The sequence below is a fragment of the Eucyclogobius newberryi genome, unplaced genomic scaffold, assembly GCF_026437365.1.
Source record: "Eucyclogobius newberryi isolate DKJ021-1_F unplaced genomic scaffold, fEucNew1.0.hap1 SCAF_13, whole genome shotgun sequence".
NCBI classification, from domain to species: Eukaryota; Metazoa; Chordata; class Actinopteri; order Gobiiformes; family Gobiidae; genus Eucyclogobius; species Eucyclogobius newberryi.
The window spans coordinates 10692570-10711941 of NW_027315757.1; the positions used below are offsets into that span (position 1 = coordinate 10692570).

The 19372-nt window shown below is 41.1% G+C and overlaps 1 protein-coding gene across 1 annotated transcript; it reads left to right on the forward strand.

Annotated features, from left to right (window-relative positions):
- The first annotated feature begins 385 nt into the window (after positions 1-385).
- arhgdia (Rho GDP dissociation inhibitor (GDI) alpha) lies at positions 386-18389 on the forward strand. Its single transcript, XM_072442533.1, has 6 exons — positions 386-498; positions 11104-11309; positions 11892-11975; positions 13456-13532; positions 13609-13672; positions 16692-18389. Exons 2-6 carry the CDS (start codon positions 11120-11122, stop codon positions 16892-16894), a joined length of 618 nt encoding a protein of 205 aa, XP_072298634.1. The 5' UTR covers positions 386-498; positions 11104-11119; the 3' UTR covers positions 16895-18389.
- Positions 18390-19372: the final 983 nt, after the last annotated feature.

The window sequence follows — 19372 nt, forward strand, 5'->3', positions numbered from 1 at the left end:
TCCTTTCGGAACTATATGCACATTTTTTCTTTTTTATATTATTTTACCCTGTGATGAGCTGGCCCCTGTCCAGGGTGTACCTTTGGAAAAACTGTCTGAATAAAAAACATACAGCAAATAAAATAAGACCAAATCTGAACTTACCCGTTCACAAAAACACTCCACTTTGTACTTTTATGTATATGTTGTCTATTCCATATTCAAGTTAATGTATGTTAGCCTTTGAGACAAAAACACTTAACATGAAACCATTTTAGTGTTCAGTATTCTCTGATTGGAACATGTATCAGAAAACGTTACAAAAGTATTCCTCACATCACTGGATTATGATAGAATTTTATTTCTGTAGCCAAATTCGACTCTTACTTTGGCGTTACACATTTCCGGGTGTATTTCCGGTATTGGCGGGAGCTCCACTCGCGCAGACTTTGCTCTCTTCCTCACGCAGCTTTCACTCCGTGCGAAAAAAGGAGACCGTTCTTTTTCTCCGGTTTTACGGTAAGAGCCGCTGAATACTTCCCCCAGTCTTTAATAGCTACTCTTCTCATCTGATTCATGCATATTTGATCGTTACGTGGAAACTTTAACGTTAGCGCCGAACTTTTGTAAGCAGCGGGAGCATGTTTGAGGAACATTTCTCGCTATATCTACGCTTAAAATTAACTTTCTTACCGTTTATGAAAAAACATATTATTTAGCTGTTTGACGTGAATCAACGCGTTGGATTTCTTGTATGTAGTTTTCTCAAAGACCGACCGGGAACACGACTCATTTCCGGGTGTTGAGCGTGATCTGGCCGCTGTGCCGCCGCAAAAGCCTCATTATTAATCCATAGCTTTGGACATAATTATTTTCACCGATTTGCACAATCCTGACCTAAATTACAACGTCTGACTGAGTTTGCGCCCTTAAACATGCTTAATCCGAGTTGTAAGTGCACGTCTCTCACCACTTCCTGAATGACAAGTTTTTCAATTTCCCTTCAGGGCACACACCTAAATTTGCCTCCATTTTGGCTTTTTGAAGGTAGCGCATCGCCCGTAGTCCTTTTACTGCGTTTATGTCCCAAGACTTTCTGCGGGAAATCGTAAATTATATCTTCAGGCAAACTTATTATGATAAACTTTGTGGCTTCTCTTCCGCGGGCGATGGCCTGTGAAAGTTCCGTAGGGCACTTTTTGTGTCTTCAGATCTCCTTCATATATTGGCTTTGGGTAGTGGACTAGATAAACTAGCGACATTTGTTTGAACCTTAAAACAATATCAGATTGATAAGCTATTTGTTGACATTTTTGAAAGCAGATTTGTAAGTTCATATGTTAAAAATAAAAAGGCTGGCGTCTATTAGGGCTGAAGTTAATCGATTAATCACAGCTAATTGATAATTCGGTAATATGATAATATCTTGACTGTAGTATACACACTTTAAAACGCGCCATGTGCTGAGAGAAAAGGTTTTATGACTTGAACGACACAAGAAAAAAAATGTCTGTAAATATAGCCAGAATGTCCTCAAACGACATCACTATAGCTTCATCTAATTTGATTTATGGGCATTAATCATTCTAAAACCATCAATCCATTAACCTATAAGCAAAATTAATAATTTATTGCAGCTCTATCATCAATTTAAGTGGCATCGTTCTTCAATCTGTTTAAAAATGGTGTAAACGACAATTAGGATTTACGTCAACTTCTTTGCAAGTAAAATAAAAAAAATAAATATAACCTATGTCCATGAAAGAAAAATCACGGTACTGTAGGGCTGGAAATCTCAGAGTCCCTCACGATTCTATGCAATACACTGCTTATGATACGATAATATCACGATTTTGCGATACATCTGATACTCAATATATTGCTCGTGATATTCTATGGGCTATCACTATTTCTTAAAAGAACCCAATACATTTGAACAAAAACATTCTTTGTTAAACCACGACCTGCACAAACTCAAAATTCAATACACCCATTTTTATTTGACCAAAAATGACTCACGGCAATATATAGATACAGCGGCCCACGATATCGATACTGTATTACACATTTTTTCTCATGATATTTGAGGATTTTGGCACATCACTACTGTACAAGTCGCACAAGTACCTCTTTAAAATACAATCATCCATGAACAATTTGTCACACATCATGGCCTATTGTTTTTCTAACTCCTAAACTCCATTGTGCATTGTCAGCGCAGCAGTGCAGGACTTCATCTTACATCACAGCTGCAGTCGCCCCGTGAGGCCGACTCAATCCGAGCTTTACCTCAGTCGCTTCTCCTTCATCCGCTAGAGCTGAGAAGTGAGAGAATGTCCGACGTTTTAGCTTCCTGCAGCCACGAACTCAAACTTCTCACCGGCTATTTATAAAGCTTCCTATTTGTTCTAGTTCTTCAGGGGTAAAGGGTTTTGTTTCTGTGTTCTTCCCTCACAAAACCGCACTTTTACGCTGAGATTTGGGTGGGCAATTTTGTCTACATTTTTATTTAGTTCCCCCGATTGGCTAAAGTAAAATCAAATGATCGTTTCTGAAATGTGCCTGTATATGTCTCGGTTGAAAGTAAAGTTCTAGCTCGTTACGATCTACGATATTTGTCGATTCATATTTTTCGATACCAACGTTTTAAAATCCACGACACCTTTCTCTCACACTCCAGGTTGTATACACGTTTTTGAGCATTACCCTTTTTAATATATATTCATATATATACATACATATTCTACTTCTACTCTTGCTGCCAACAACTTTTACCATGTGTGTGGTTAAGTTTTGGTTAAAAGTAGGCACGCAATCCACATTTTTCTTAGTTCTGCTGCGTTGCATCAACCAATCTTTTTCTGCAACTTCCCCTTACTCGCTGTATGTACGCTGTAAATATTTCCCTTTTTTGGCAGGACCTGTCATGTCTTGTTCTAAGCCATTCAAGTGTTTTGCTGCTTCTTTGTAACGGCATGCCAAAAATGTACGACAAGGTTAGCTTAGAAGAGCATAATTCGGTGCTCAAAAAGCGGTAGGTGGTGGCTGAAGCCTTGTGCTCTTGCGGTTTGTGCATGCTAGCAGCTAAAGGATGTGAATCACGAAGCACAAAGAAGGAAGTTTGCAGAAAGACACTTGTGGGTTGTCTGACTTGTAAAGCTGCATTATTGGTTAATCCGTCTCTTGCTAACAAACATACACTTAAGGGTTTGGTTTGCGTGCCAAGTCTGCAGCACAGATGTGTTTAAAATACCAATTTTTCATCTTATTGGCTTCGTAAGCGAGACCGGCTTTTAATCTGTGCCATTTATCACAAAAATGGCTATATACAAATTTAGCTCTCACTCTGACTAGTCTTTTTCTACAATCACTGACTTATTCAGTGTGAAATTCAAGAATTGTTACGTAGATATCGTTGGCAATTACTATTACACATGAGCTGTGTGAAGCAATTCGAATTTTTCAAATACTTGTCATGTTTTCTTTTTGTTATATCATTTGCTTAGACCATTTCCCTGTTAACAGGAAATGGCGTGTACTCATCTCTGACATTGTGGTCTTTGGCAACAATTGAACTTCCCGTTTATTTTCACATATTTTGAATCTGTTCTTGAACTCCACTTGGGCGCACTGTGGGTGTTATCGCATTTCATAAGAGGAACGCTGTTTAAAAGTTTATGGCATTCCTCAATGTTTGTCTCTTCATTAGGGGAAACATTTGTTCCTGTTTTATTATGCTTTTACTGATTGTGATGCTGATTTATTTTAAAATCCCAAAAACATCAGATATCGGCCAAGTTGTTGTTTGTTTTTTTGTTCTCAAGATGAATACACAATTAGAAAGCAGAAACGACTAAGTCTACATTATCCTATTCTTCCTATTATCCATTTCCTATTGTAATGCTTTATCTTTTCTGTATGTTACATTGACACCTTCAGTAGTTGTTGATTAAGTTTATCTTTTATTACTGCAAAGTTCATGCTGGTGCTCAGTGAACTGCCTGATCTTTTGACATAACAACGCTAATGATCCCGAAGAGGTGCCATTGTCCCAGGACGCCTCTTCATCCCTAATCCCACTCTCTCTAATCTTACAGAGGCAGCGTTTATGTTGCAGAGTGCCGCTCTAATCCCTGGGTGTGTTGTGGTGGTGTGGTTCCCATCCCAGTCAAACGCTGGGATTATCCTGCTGCAGGTGAAAGTGGCTTCGCCGCTGCAGCTTGACTTTAGTTTATCAGACGAGCGTATGTGTCCCAGGACCAACAATAGCGCGCTGTTTTGTCCCAAAGTCCTCATCGAGCAAGAATGTGTGTCGTCGGAAAGGAGGTGATGTCAGGATGCTCCCAAACTAACCTGACTGAATTTTGAAAAGTTATTGAGCATGGGTAGATGGATGAGGGTTTTTTTCATGTGAAGTTTTGATAAAAAAAAAAAAAAAATTGACAAATTAAAGGTGCTGTAAACTGTCTTAAAAACCATGAAAAATGTGTTCTAGCTTCCAAATTGTTCACTGCGATGAGTTTATGAACGCTTTTCACAACTTTTGCCATCACAGTAAACCAACGCTGATGCTTCTTGCTTCGTGTAGATTAAAACGCTCTGTAATTAGATGGAAGAGCGTTGACGTTGGAGTAATATTCCCATGTGGGACAATAAAGGAATATCTTATCTTATCTTATCTTATCTTATATTTCCCCTCACAGCTGTTTTTACAATCTAACTTTACTCGGGCCAAACCTTACTTTATTACATGAAAAAAAACGGGTAATAAAAACAATTTTAGGTAGTACCAAGTCATTTAAAAAAAAAAAGTTTATTTAATTTTAGTCTCGCTAAACTCGTTAGAACTCTTGTCAAAACCGTGCACACCTTTCACAAACAGACACAAACTTTTAGCGTGAGAGAATCTGTGCTTTTACAGCAAAAATACGGGTCCCAGTCCTGCTTTGCTAATGCTAATACGTTGCCGCACTGTGTATAGTAAACACGATGCGCCTCCTGACACAGTCCTCAGTCTGACATTTAGCTGCTGCTAGCTTACAGGCTGCTGCTAGCTTACAGGCTGCTGCTAGCTTACAGGCTGCTGCTAGCTTACAGGCTGCTGCTAGCTTGCAGCCTGCTGCTAGCTTGCAGCCTGCTGCTAGTTTACAGGCTGCTGCTAGCTTACAGGATGCTGCTAGCTTACAGGCTGCTGCTAGCTTACAGGCTGCTGCTAGCTTACAGGCTGCTGCTAGCTTACTGGTTGCTGCTAGTTTACAGGCTGCTGCTAGTTTACAGGCTGCTGCTAGTTTACAGGCTGCTGCTAGCTTACAGGCTGCTGTACAATCTGATTGTGCTGAAAAAAAAAAATTAAAAAAAAAATTGTTCCAGCTGTTATTTATAGAAAGAGAAATTTAAGTTGTTGTTTTTTCTTTTCAATCTATTGTCTAAAAAAATAAACCTAAATGTAAAGAACTTTTTTATATCTGGCTGATTTGGCAAATTTAACTTTATTTTCAGAATGTTTAATTCTGATATGTCGAACTACAGGGATGAAAGATTTCACTGTTTTTTCACAGTCTCAATAAATGCGAATAATCGTTAAATCGTGATGTTTTTCAATAAACACTCAAATTTGATTTTGCAACAAAAATCAACGTTCAATCCGTTATCTTTTGTAAAATGAGTCGACAAACTTGCTGTATTTCTTTGTTTCCCGCCTACTTAAAACAATTATTTTATTTTTTGAATAGAAGCTTTTTAGATTCAGGACCTGTTGATCATGTGACTCGTTGCCTTGTGTTTTCGATGGTTCCTGCAGTTCTCACCCAGCTGCTTGTGTTGATGTCTTTCAGATGCTCGTAGAGAACGGTATTTGTACTTTTACATGTGTGAGATCTGGCACGCTTTACAGTATTTTTCCATTTTTTGGCCCGGTCAGAGCACACGATGTTCTGTGACAATTCATGTCACGTTTTTCTGGCGAGATAAAATTACATTATGCATTTTATATTACTTTCTCAGCAAATCTGCTCAAAGATCGCATCACACAATGCAAAGTTTATAGGTCATATCTTCCAGCCTTAATATTAATAGACCGTGTTTCTGCTGAGAAACACGTTTATTGCATTTGATTCATGCCACGGTGCAACCCAAAAGAGCAATATAGGGTAATAAATGTTTAAAAAAAGACACAAAAGGTTGGTTAGAAAATCCAGATTTAAGAACATACAAACATACTGACATCTTTTTTGATGACTATGGGATTTGTACCTCTTTTTGAGGGATAGGAAGTGTACATAAGATAAGAAGGTTCTAGTTAACCAGCTTCTAGCCACCGCCAACATACTAACTGGATTACTCTCATCTGCTGCTACGTTCCATCTCCTCCTCGGACTATCACTCCCACGCCTCCAGGCCACCGCTCCACCAACTTCTCGCCTACTCACCTACACCGCTGCTGACCTTCACCTCCTCAACCATAACCACCGTCTCCCAGCTGCTGCTGCCTCTGCAGCTAGCTCAGCTGGGATCCTTCGCCGGCCCCGCTACATCCACAGGGGCTCTGGTCTCTCCCATAACCAACACTCCAACGACGGCTCACCTATCCCCTCACTCTGGACTAGTTTTCGCCCCCCCCGTCACCCCCACCTGCCGCACTGCCAACCTCAGCAACCTCCGCCCCCCCACCCCTGCGCCCCCATCCATCTCCGCGCCCCCATCCATCTCCCTTGCACTGCTGAACTGCCGCTCCCTCGCCAACAAATCACCTGTTATATCTGAACTGCTACTGGACAATAACATTGATCTGCTTCTCCTCTGTGAAACATGGCAACAGCCCCTGGACTTCTATGCTCTCAACCAAGCCACTCCCTCCAACTACACTTACACTGCCAAACCCCGCCTCTCCGGGCGTGGGGGAGGTCTTGCTGTTATTCATAAAAAAATCTACATCCATCACTGAACTGAACCTCAACCTTCCATCCATCTCATCATTTGAATACCCTCTTCCCCCGACGACTATGCTGTCATGCTCAACACCACCCTCTCCGACTCCCTTGACTCCCTAGCCCCCTGGAAAACCTCCTCTGTCTCATACATCAACCCCGCCCCCTGGTACACCCCTGAACTCCGCACCATGAAGCAGACTGGCCGCCAACTCGAACGACTCCTCAAAAGAACCTGCCTCACCGTCCACGCCGAAGCTTTCAAATTACACATCTCCTCCTACCGTGACGCTCTCCAAGCCGCCAAATCTGCCCACCTCTCCACCCTCATCAACAGCTCCCACCGGAGCCCTCGCACCCTGTTCTCCACCGTCAACAAGCTGCTCCAGCCACCGGACATCACTCCACCCTCCTCCCCTGACCTCTGCAACTCTTTCCTCCTTGCCTTCAATGACAAAATTTCCAAAATCAACAGCTCCATGACTGCCGTCTCCATTAACTCCATCACCCCCACCCCTGCCCCCCCTCCTCTCCCTGACCACCCACCCTTCCCTGCCCTCACCACCTTCTCCTCTGTTAACTCCTCTCATATCATAGACCTCATCACCGCTTCCAAAACCACCACCTGCTCTCTCGACCCCCTCCCAACGAATCTAACCAAGGCCTGCCTCCCTGCTCTCATCCCCCATCTCACCACCCTCTTCAACCTGTCTTTATCCCTCGGCCATGTTCCTTCCATCTACAAACTGGCCTCCATCACCCCCATCCTCAAAAAACCCACCCTAGACTCCGCCAACTTCTCCAACTACCGCCCCATCTCCAACCTGCCGTTCCTCTCAAAAACGCTGGAACGCATCGTCGCCGCCCAACTTCACACCCACCTCCAGTCAAACAACCTCTATGAACCCCTCCAATCTGGCTTCCGCCCACTTCACAGCACTGAAACAGCCCTGGTCAAAGTACTCAACGATCTCCTCACCTCTGCAGACTCCGGGGCCCTCAACATCCTGTTACTACTAGACCTCAGCGCAGCCTTTGACACTATAAACCATTCCATCCTCCTACAAAGGCTGCGCCAACTGGGTGTTGAGGGCTCTGCACTTGACTGGCTCACATCCTACCTCACCAACAGGCAAGAGTTCATTTCCCTCTCCGGTCACTCATCCACCCTCTCCCCAGTAACGCAGGGGGTCCCCCAGGGCTCAGTCCTCGGCCCCCTCCTCTTCATCTGCTACATCTTCCCCCTTGGTCACATCCTCCGCCAACTCAACCTGGACTTTCACTGCTACGCTGACGACACCCAGATATACCTCACCACCAAATCCACCCAAAACCCTCCCCTCAGCCACATCGAAACCTGCATCTCTACAATAAAATCATGGCTCACTCTCAACTTCCTCAAACTGAACAGTGACAAAACAGAGCTCCTCCTCATTGGCACCAAATCCACTCTCAATAAAACTGGTCCCTTTACTCTCAGCATCGACACCTCGACCATCACCCCCTCTACCCTGGTACGCAATCTCGGTGTCATCATGGACCCCACCCTCTCCTTCACTCCCCATGTCAGCCACATCGTCAAGACCTCATACTTCCACCTCCGCCGCATCGCCAAAATCCGACACTGCCTCACCCTCCCCGCTGCTGAATCCCTCATCCATGCCTTCATCTCCTCCCGCCTCGACTACTGCAACTCCCTCCTCACTGGCATCTCCTCCCATTCCCTCCACAGACTCCAAATGGTCCAAAACGCCGCTGCCCGCCTCCTCACCCACACCCGGTCCCGTGATCACATCACTCCCGTTCTCCGCTCTCTCCACTGGCTCCCCATCAAGCAGCGCATAAACTTTAAAATACTCCTCCTCACCTTCAAAGCTCTTCACCACCTTGCCCCCCCCCGTACCTGTCTGACCTCCTCATCCCCCACCGCCCCTCCCGAGCTCTCCGATCCTCCTCCTCTCTCACCCTGACTGCACCAACATCCCGACTCAAAACTTTTGGTGACAGAGCATTCTCCCGAACAGCACCCTGACTCTGGAACTCCCTCCCCCAACCTGTCCGCCACTCTCCCTCACTCACAACATTCAAATCCCGCCTAAAAACACACCTCTTCACCCAAGCCTATGACCTCCCCTACCCCTAGCCTCCTCTACCCCATTGCCTACTCTTCTACCCCCTGTTACATCCCCATCTTTTTCTCTCTACTTCTTCTGTCTTGTTCATTTTATCTGTATATTAATGTGTATTGTACGTGTTGTCCCCCCCTGTCTGTAAATACCCCCCCTTTTTATTATGTTCAGCGTCTTTGGGTCACTGAAAAGCGCTATATAAATAAAAGTTATTATTATTATTATTAAGGTGAGATTTTTATATTGTCCCTGAAGAAGCGTTGTCAATTAAAAAAATATATATAACAAATATAACAGTAATACAATAACAAAGAGATCCCCCACTCAAACACACACAAACTCAAAATGAACACCGTAAATTCATTCATTTTCTACTTTCGGGGTCACGGGTGACTGGAGCCTATCCCAGTGACTTTGGGCCTTAGGCAGGGCACACTCTGGACAGGGGCCAGCTCGTCGCAGGGGTATACATGATAATTATTATAATAAAAATAATAAATAAATAATATTGATGCATTAAAATGAACAAGGAAAGGCATGACAAAAACAGATGTTTTCCTTTTTCTCTGCTTGTCATTTTGATTCCTTTTCTGTACGTGTGAGAAAAGCTGGCCATGGACATTTTTAGTTCATGGTCAGTGTTACTTTAGCCTTTGGCCTTTGGCCTGTGTTCCGTTTGTCCCACATGAGACATTGTACATTTCGGTCAGTTCTAATACTTAAGTACATTAGGGAAATCCTGGTTTCATGGCCGGGGCCTGATTGGATTAGGATGCTCTGGGATTAGCAGTGCTGTGTTACACTGACCAAAGCTCATAGTCTGAAATGGCCTCTGGGTTTATTTCTAAAAGTGATCGCTTTGAATATGAAGAAGATGCATCATATTTTGAAGTAGTTTGTAGAGTTGAGTTCAGATGACCTCAAACTGTAATTTATGGATTATTTCTAATTGTATTGTGTATATAATACAATAGCACATTTGCTAGCTGCATACTTTTTTTTTTTTTTTTTTTTACAGAGTTGTGAAATGTATGGACCATAAAGTAGTTGGTAGTAGTCATTTCAAATTATATATTTTATGTATTTTATAAATATATATATTTTATATATATGTGGAAAATGATCAAAATTGGCCATACATATCAACAAGACAAGACAAAACATTATTGCAAAGATTTCCTAATATTGCACCTCTACGAAAGGACCTTGGCACATAGTTACCAACAATTAGTCTTTCATGTAATTGTTGTTTTGAATGATTGTTGAGCCTCATTATTCCGCTCTCATTACAGTCAGCCCTGTTGCCACGTACACAAGCCTGTTCCGACCTCTCAGAATATCCAGGGTGGGAAAATTTGGGTTCAAAGTTCACCAAGGGTTTCTGAGTCTGCACTAAATCCTAATAGAAGTCCAAAACCAGGCTCCACATTAGGGCCAAATAGTCATAACTAGTGGAAAAATACAATGATGTAACTGTATTTTGATAACTTTACAGACTCACACGCCAAAAGATGTTTTTATTACAAACACGGCAGCATTAGTAAATCAAAATGTCAAAAAAGAATAAACAATTTCTGATTTTGAGCACTTTAGCCGTTAATACTCTTCGTCACCATAATTCAACTTCATATATAACTGCTGTACAGAAAAGTACGAGTACACAGTATCTCCATGTACTTCATCCTATCCACTTTATTTACATAGGACCATTTTACAAACTGAAATGTTTCAAAGTGCTGCACACAAAATATTAAATACACTTGCTCTACCAGTGCTCCTAAATATAATGATAAAACATAACAATAAAATAGTAAAATAATAAAAACAATAAAACAGTTAATACATTAAATCTTTAAAAAATAATAAATGAAAGATAGTGGCTAAAAACAAATAGAATAAAAACTATAATATACTACTCAACTATACTATATTAACTTGTTGTAATATTTACCTTTCACAATAAGCCAGTTCCAACGGTTCAAATTGCAATTTCACTTCCGTTCATCTTTCATCTCTAACAGATTAAATGTTAGAGACATTTAATGTCTCTTAAATGTCTCTCCCTGCAGGACTTTCTACTACACGATGGCAGAACACGAGCCCACCCCCGAGGAGCTGGCGGCCATCGCGGCGGAGAACGAGGACGAATCCTCAGTCAACTACAAGGCCCCCGCCCAGAAGAGCCTCAAGGAGATCCAGGAGCTCGACGCCGACGACGAGAGCCTGCGCAAGTACAAGGAGGCGCTGCTGGGGGCCGCTGCAGAGGTGGTAGAAGGTGAGGGTGGGATGTTTTCAAAGTTATTCTGTTTAACCTTTACTGTCTCGCAGCTTTAGGGCTCATAAAGTGTTAGTTAATTAAAACATGTTAATAAAAGACAATTTAATCATAATTTATTTGCAAATAAACTGAAATGCAACATAAAATCAGGTTTGGCCCTCAGCACGCTCATACATACTCATTTTGGCCCGTTGAGGATAAAAGTTTGTGGACCCCTAGTGGAGGAAAACATGATGAAATCAAACTTTATTTATAAAGCGGTTTCATACAAAAGTGTAAGGTAAAGTGCTTTACAGTCCATAATAGTACTTTGCTGGTGGTGCAGGGTTTAACAGCGTTGTACATGTGTGGTTGCTGCCTCCCTGGCGACATTTGCCGAATGTCTATACCCCCTCTCTCCCCCTTTTACGCTTAGACTGTCCGTCCATCCATCAAAGCCTTCAGGCTGAAGGACCAGTGCAAAACACCCAAATGTTCAGAACCGTATATAGTTCCATCCGTAGTATTCAGGGGTGAATGATGATGTCTGAACGGGTCTGAATCAAGAGCTAACGTTTTGTTTTTTTGAATTGTCCTCAGATCCAAACGTCTCAAATGTCCAGGTGACGCGGATGACCCTGATGTGTGAAACGTCAGCAAAGCCACTGTTCCTCGACCTTGAAGGTAAAAAGAACAGAACAGAGTCGGGCAGAAGTAGAACGCACCGGCCGATAGTTTCAGCAACCATGGGGAAAAACATGGCTGTGAGGAAGGGACCAGGCTGCATTTCATTTCAAAAGTACAATTTGTCAAATGCAGGACGTCTTAATTGCAGTGGAATATTCAAAATATTACATTCTCATTCTTTGAACAAAAAATAAGCAAATATTTATCTTTTTGCAAGATTTAAAGGAGACATATTATGCTAAATCACCTTTTAATGAGCTTTTAACCTTGTGACAACAGTGCTTCATCATCAGTTTACTCAGTTGTATTTAGATGATTCCGGCATCTTATAACAAAGGCTCGAGTGCTCAGAAAAGTCCTGTTTTCCCTACCTCCTATCCCCGCCCACATCCCTGTGCTTAGTTGAAGACTGTGAGTGAAATATGGAAGATTTTAAAATGTAACGTAACTACTTTTAAAATAAAAAAAACATGTAAAGACAATCTGCTGCTTGTTAAAGTGAGATGTCACTATGAAGAGGCGGGGCTTGTCAGTTCTGCAGTTTTGAACAGGAAGTGAATGAACCTTTTTCTATTCCAAAGACACTTTGGCTCAATATTACAGTTTAAAATCATCAACATGTAAAATGATCTTCTTATGTAGTATAGTTAAATGCTAAGTTCCTGGATGTCTCCTTTTAATTAACAGACTTTAAACTGTAAAATGAAATTCACTTTCCACCATATTCGTTGTAATTGAACTATAATTTTAAACGGAATGTCCAGTTTATCAGAATAAGACCCACGAGCAGCTGTACATGAGGTTTTAGTTTTCCTCTTAGAGCAGGATCTATGGTCTGGTTCTGGTGCATCCATGAGCCTGATTATGGCTCTGTGGCTCTAATGAAGCCCTGTGTGAGAGAGGGACTGTGCCCCCTGGTGGACCTTACTGTTACTGCAGCAAATGTGTAGAATGTGTTGAAGTCTGTATAACACTTTAGACTACACTTTTCAGTCAAATAAAGGGACTATGATTTATATTTAAGATTTTCCCAAACATTTTTACCAATTTTTCTCCAATTTGGTAATTTTGGTGAAGTTTATAATGTCACTTCCTGGTTTGACATGGACAGCAAATATGACATACAGGAGTTAGAGGTAATTCTACAGCTGTTATCTAGCAAACAAGGGCCAAAATCCATTTAAATCATACAATATTTATGATTTAACAAATGACCGACAACAGGTTATTTTGTTTAAACATAAAAAGGTGTAAATTGCGTTATAGAATTGTATTTTTGATGACATCAGAGGGGGAGGTTTTCTGTTGTAGAACTCTACTACTTTAATTTTCAACTTTTATTTGCCAAACTTTCATCACAAACTGCAACTTGACTGATGTAAAACGATGGCACAGGGACAATCTCACCAAACAACGTCATAAATATAAAAACATGAGAACCTGTCATAGACTTTAACCACTGTGTTTGCACTTTTAGGAGATCTGGAAAAATTTAAGAAGAACCCAATCGTCTTGAAAGAAGGCGTGGAATACAAGATAAAGATCACCTTCAAGGTCTGCAAAGAACACGCTGACAAAACCAAACCATAATGTCTTCCAGATGATTGACCTGTGGCTTCTTTTGCTGCAGGTGAACAAAGAAATTGTGTCCGGACTCCGGTACAACCAGCAGACGTTCAGGAAAGGAGTGAAAGGTGACTTATTTCAATGTTTTGCGCTCCGATAAGCATTTTGTATTGTTAATGATTGAATGTGGTTGCATACATGGTGTTTTAAGCCTCGTCCACACCGCCGCGGCCGAAGCGTCCAGTTTACATTCAAAGTCTATAGTAAACGCGCGTCCTGCGTTTCCCGCGGCGCGATTTTCTTTGTTTTTGCGGCGCGATTGGTGCGTTTTCTTACGCTCTCGCCGCTTTGAGCGCATATGAGGCGACCGAGGCGGCCAAAGCGGCTGGCGTGACATGTTCAGATTTGTTCAGCTTTCTGTAGCAGATGCGCCGCAGCAGCCAATCAGAGATGACGTCCTACGCACGACCCGGAAAAAGACCCAAAACAAACCCCGCAAGATAAAAAAAATCCTTAAGACGCAGTTCATGGAGCTAATAGTGATATTGACTAAACTCTGCTCAGCTCTGAAGTATATGCGGGTCCCAGACGGGCCCCGGAGCCCATCGCCTCTGCTTTTGGACTTTGTGAAGTTAATAAACCAAAGCCATTAAACTCCATTTACACCACGAGAAAAGCAACACAGCACAACTCCTCCACTGAGCATGTGCAGGACGACTCGGACGCACGTCTGCTGTTGAGTGTATTTAGTCCGGTGCGTTTATCTTTCTAATGTACACGCGCTCAAATTCTGCGTCGGGCGCGATACGGCCGTCTGTACGAGGCTTTACTCTGTGGCATTTATCCCTCCAAAAGTGATATTTATTTCAAAATACTTCAACTGAATAACTCCAAGTGAAATCTGATTTACGTAACAAAACATCAAACAAACCAATGTAAAAGTTCTGTTATTTTACAAACGACAAATACCTTTTTAAGATGAGTTTTCAATGTATTGCAATGTGTTTAGACGACATGCATTATTAAAGTACCAGAGTTTTATATTTACATCTTTGTCACATAATAGTCACATCTGTCGGGTCCCAGATACAGATGTGTTGTAAAAGCAGCTCTTCTGAAAATGAGACCGCTGTGGGCTGTCTGCTGTCCAATTACAGAGCATTTTACCCCCGAGAAGCATGAAGTGCTCTGTTAGCATGCTAGCTGTTGTGCTCGTTGTCGCTTCCATTTGAAAGTTGTGGAAAAGCTCGCACAAACTCATCGTGGTGAAAGTTTAGGATGCTAGGACTGCTTTAGATGAGTAAGGAATAACTTTGGGCTGCTGTCAAATTAATAAATCATAAAAGTCTGCCAAAAAAAGAAAATTATACCTATAAAGGCGTTGTATCCAATTTCTTACTAGCTTAGAAACGTGAAAAGTATAACTAGATCACTTCATACAGTGTACTTTCTGCTTTGTGAAGAATTAAACACACAACAGTCAGATGCAGACAGCACACAGCGCTCTCATTTTGACTCAAGTGATGTGAAAAACAATCAGTTACAGCCCTTTTAAGACCAATTCCAACATGATTAGTTATTACCTGGGGACGTCTGTGAAATTGAAATGACTGCACAATGTCTGCGTTTTTGTGTGTTCATTCAAACTGTTTTCATCCCATTTTTGATGGACTTTTAATTAATTTCTTTTATTTTAGGTTTTTTTTCCGTTGCGCTGTACAGCCCTATGAGCTAAACTTTAAACCAAAAGCATGTTTGTGTTGTGTTTTTGGTCCGTGGTGAATGAATACTGTATTTTGCGCACGAAAAGGCGCACCGGATTAAGCGCACCATCAGCTATCTGTGTACCATGTGTACTGGTCCATACGTAAAGCGCACCGGACGATAAAGCGCAAAAGATTAACAAAACGGATAAGTCAGAGTCAGCTGAGCTTTATGAAACGCGTTCAACTCATTCAGATCAACATTGTTCAACATCAAAACACACTCTGCTATCGCTAACAGACACTTAGCATATCCAAATCAACTCAGTCAAGATCACTTGTAAACACGTAAAATACAAACACAGAACACACTCTGCAACCGCTAAAAGACACGTTAGCGTATTCACAACAACTCTCAGCCTCGTTGAGATGCAACACGTAAAATACAACACAATACACTCACTTTTTCAGTTCATTCCTCGTCATCAATTCCTTCAAATGCGCCCAAGTACATCCCGCACAGCTATGACCAGACGTCCCGATTTACCTGGGACAGCCCCGATTGTTTACGTCCCGGTTTAATGTCTGCTGGGGTGCATAATGGTAAAAGCAGCCAAAGCGCCGATAGTGCTCCGTGCTAAAATCTCTTTGGTCATGTGATCCCGCATCTCGGAGCCACGCGGCAGTTCAGTGATGATTCCGGCCTTCTGATCCCACAGTTGACTGATAGTTTAGCCCGTAAGCGCGTTTCTAATAATATAAGAGGTCTCTTGGCTGCAGCCATCTTGGGGTCCTTCATTTACCGGTAGGTGTCTGCGTTGTGCCTGACTGAAAATGTTGTTTACGTTTTGACAAAGTGTTGCGTGTGCCGCGTGCAGGTAGACTACTGTTCCCAGAATGCTTTGCACACATGTTGTTGGGACTTCCGGTTCCGGAGTACTGTAAATATAGTCGCACATCGGCGTCTCGTGTCCCAAATCTTTTTTATACACCATGTGCCACACAAAATATCTTCGCGGTCCGTAAGCACAACCAGAAATAAACCATATATTAAGCGCACGGACGGCTTTTGAGGATGTTAAAGACTTTTACGTGCGCTTTATAGTGCGGAAAATACGGTAGTTCAAATCTGGACGCAAAATGGGGCGTAAATACATTTATTTTCTTAAATTTGCATAAATCCACGGAGTAGAAACGGTCCCGATCACAGACATTTGCGGTCAAGTTTGCTGAAATACAGTAGGTAAATTTAGGGGATGTTTACAGACATTTTTAGAAACAATTCGGGCTAGAAACACAAAAGACGTCCGTAATTATACAAAAAAAAAGAGCTTTGATAAGGTTTAACTTTTAGTAGACAGGACTTTTTGTCCGAAACGTCCAACATAAAGCACTCGGATCTGATGAAACCGTAACAAAAACTGTCTGTTTTCCTCCCGCGCAGTGGACAAGTCCAACTACATGGTGGGCAGCTACGGGCCCCGGCCAAAGGAAGCCTACGAGTTCGTCACGCCCCTGGAGGAGGCCCCTAAAGGCATGCTCGCCCGCGGCTCCTACACCATCAAGTCCAAGTTCACCGACGACGACCAGCACGACCACCTCTCCTGGGAGTGGGGCCTCATGATCAAAAAGGACTGGGAAGATTGATCCACTCGTTATTTTTTTTCCATTTTCTTTTTGTTTTTCTCGCTGTCACTCAGTCATTCCTTCACCAAGACGTTTCTGGATTGTGTTCCATTTTCCAACTTAGCTTTCTCCGTCCATTAACAATGCAATTAGTGTTATGACGAGCTGAAATGACTTGAAATCAGAAATTTAAACGTTATTTTGTGTATTTTTGATGATTTTTCTTCTAGTTGGTGTCTATTTCTGTTAGTTTTTTTAACATGTTTCTGTCCATGGGTTTTACAGTGATGTGAAATTCAGACCGTTTCCATAGAGTTTAAACAATTTAAGACAAAATAATGTACCTTTTTTGAATGGAAAAATAAAACAGGAAGCTGAAACCCTCTGATATTTCTTATTAACAAAACAAAAATAAACATTGTCCATGCAGTAAAAGTATTTTTAAAGTCAAATATTACTCTAAAGCTTGAAATGTATTTAAAAAAAAAAGCTATTTGAATTGATCAAAAATGACTAACTAGTCTAAATGTCTTGACCTTTCAACTAAATACATCAAAAATTGTCAAAACTACTATTTTTTTCCTGAATTCAAGTTATTTTAATAAAGTAGATATTCATTTTTTTGCTGCGCACAGTCACCACTTCCCTCAAATTCTCAATTCCCAAAAATCTGTTCAAATAAAAAAAATGGGGAAAATGGAGATTTACGCAATCCAGAATTCGTGATTGGTTTAAAAAAAAAAAAAGAAAAATCGACCAATGAAAAATTCCTTCTGCCCTTTAGCGCTTACCCCTCCCATGCTGCTTCTACTGTATTTTCCACATTTTTTTTTTAAATTGTTACCATGATCTGCCTTATTAAGAAAAAAGTATTGTACAGGAAGTAGTAATCTGTGTGTGACCACTGTCCGGTCGCATTGGCAATCATTGCTGGACACGGCCCTCTTTTGTTGTTGTTTCTTTTGTGTTGTTTTTAAAGCGTTCAGCAGATTTAAAACGGGGTCAAAATCGGTCCACTCGTTCGAAATGCTGAAGGAACACATTACCTCCAAAACCTTCTCTGATCAGGGTATTTGACTTTCTTAAACCAGCGACGTGGCCTTTAGTTTTTATTATAGGACATTTCTTAACATTAACTGAGCCTTCCTGCCTTTTTACATAACACAAATCTGGACCTTTTCTCAACATCACGTCCACGTCTTGTGCTGTAGTTGCGGTTAAATTAGCTCAGAAAAAAATGGAAAACGTCAGGAATATGAACGTATTTTTGTGCAATTACCAACGCTGACCGTGCCTTCCGCCGCTGCTGTTTGGGATTGGTGATAACGGCGTTTAGTCGCGTTTGTGCCGTTTCCAGCTGGTTCTACTGTGTTTTTATAACGTCTACGCTCCAGGGGAAAGCGAGCGACTAACCGCGCATCTCTCGGGCTGGGTTTGATTCCGTGTGGTCTAATCGTATTATCTACGGTTTACTGATTTCCTGTATTCACAATAAAGCGTTCAAACCAGAACTGCAGTAGTATCTTCATCTTTTAAAATGTTTATACTGTGTTTTTTATGCTTAAATACTACATTTTGTCAAGTAGATGTACAGATATTGGAGCAAAAGTAGTTCACACTGATTTAAAGTGTTAAATTGTGATTTTGATAGATAAATGTCCTGATTATTGGTCATAAGAATTTTTAAAGCCAAAGTGTAAAACTTAAGTCTCTGAGCCATTTCAGCAGGTTTAAGCCATAGAAATACTACTACTACAAAAAAGTGCATAAAGTACAGATACCTAGCATTTTTACTGTGGTACTAATACTGCTTACTTTCCACCACTGGTCTATACGGTAATGAAAAAAATGGGGGGAAAGCTGCGAAGAGAGCGGAATATAAATAAAAAGCACAAACTTAGTGTTTATGATTCATTTGATTCATACATGATTTATGCAATTTGATTTTTTCTAAATATCACTTATTACAAAAATATCACAAAACGTTTGGCTAATGTACACTATGTAAATGTAAACTGCAAACTACCACAGAGTCTAATTCTACATTTATAAAGAGTTTGTTCCTCTTTTCTATTTATATTTAAGGAAAACTTAAATCAGCTTGAATTGGAAAAACCCGCTGGTATCAAGGAAAACAAAATGTCATCCAAACCTACTTTTGTGATTTTAGTAACTATTTCTGAAACATTTTGTATAACCATTCTATGATGTGTCAGTAAAACCTGGTAGTGATCTACCAACTAAACTAATATTTATCCCAAAAACATTGTAAGTCTGACAGAACTAAACCCATTGTAGAGGTGGGAAATATATCGAAAAATTCATTGTGTATCGTTTTGGAGATATACAAAAATTAGCCCAGTATTTCACCTGTAATGAAGTATAAAGTGATATTTCTCTACTTGGATGACATTTATAGACATGTTTTAGCACATTCAGTGTTAAAATATCACCTGAATATCATTAGAGCTACAAAAAAACATACATTTTTGCCAATAT

What these genes read in the sequence shown, in the direction of transcription:
- arhgdia (XM_072442533.1), top strand. Translation starts at nt 11,120, where the DNA reads ATGGCAGAACACGAGCCCACCCCCGAGGAGCTGGCGGCCATCGCGGCG. An exon ending in CGCTGCAGAGGTGGTAGAAG is followed by an intron (nt 11,310 to 11,891) that starts GTGAGGGTGGGA and finishes AATTGTCCTCAG; the next exon opens with ATCCAAACGTCTCAAATGTC. An exon ending in GTTCAGGAAAGGAGTGAAAG is followed by an intron (nt 13,673 to 16,691) that starts GTGACTTATTTC and finishes CCTCCCGCGCAG; the next exon opens with TGGACAAGTCCAACTACATG.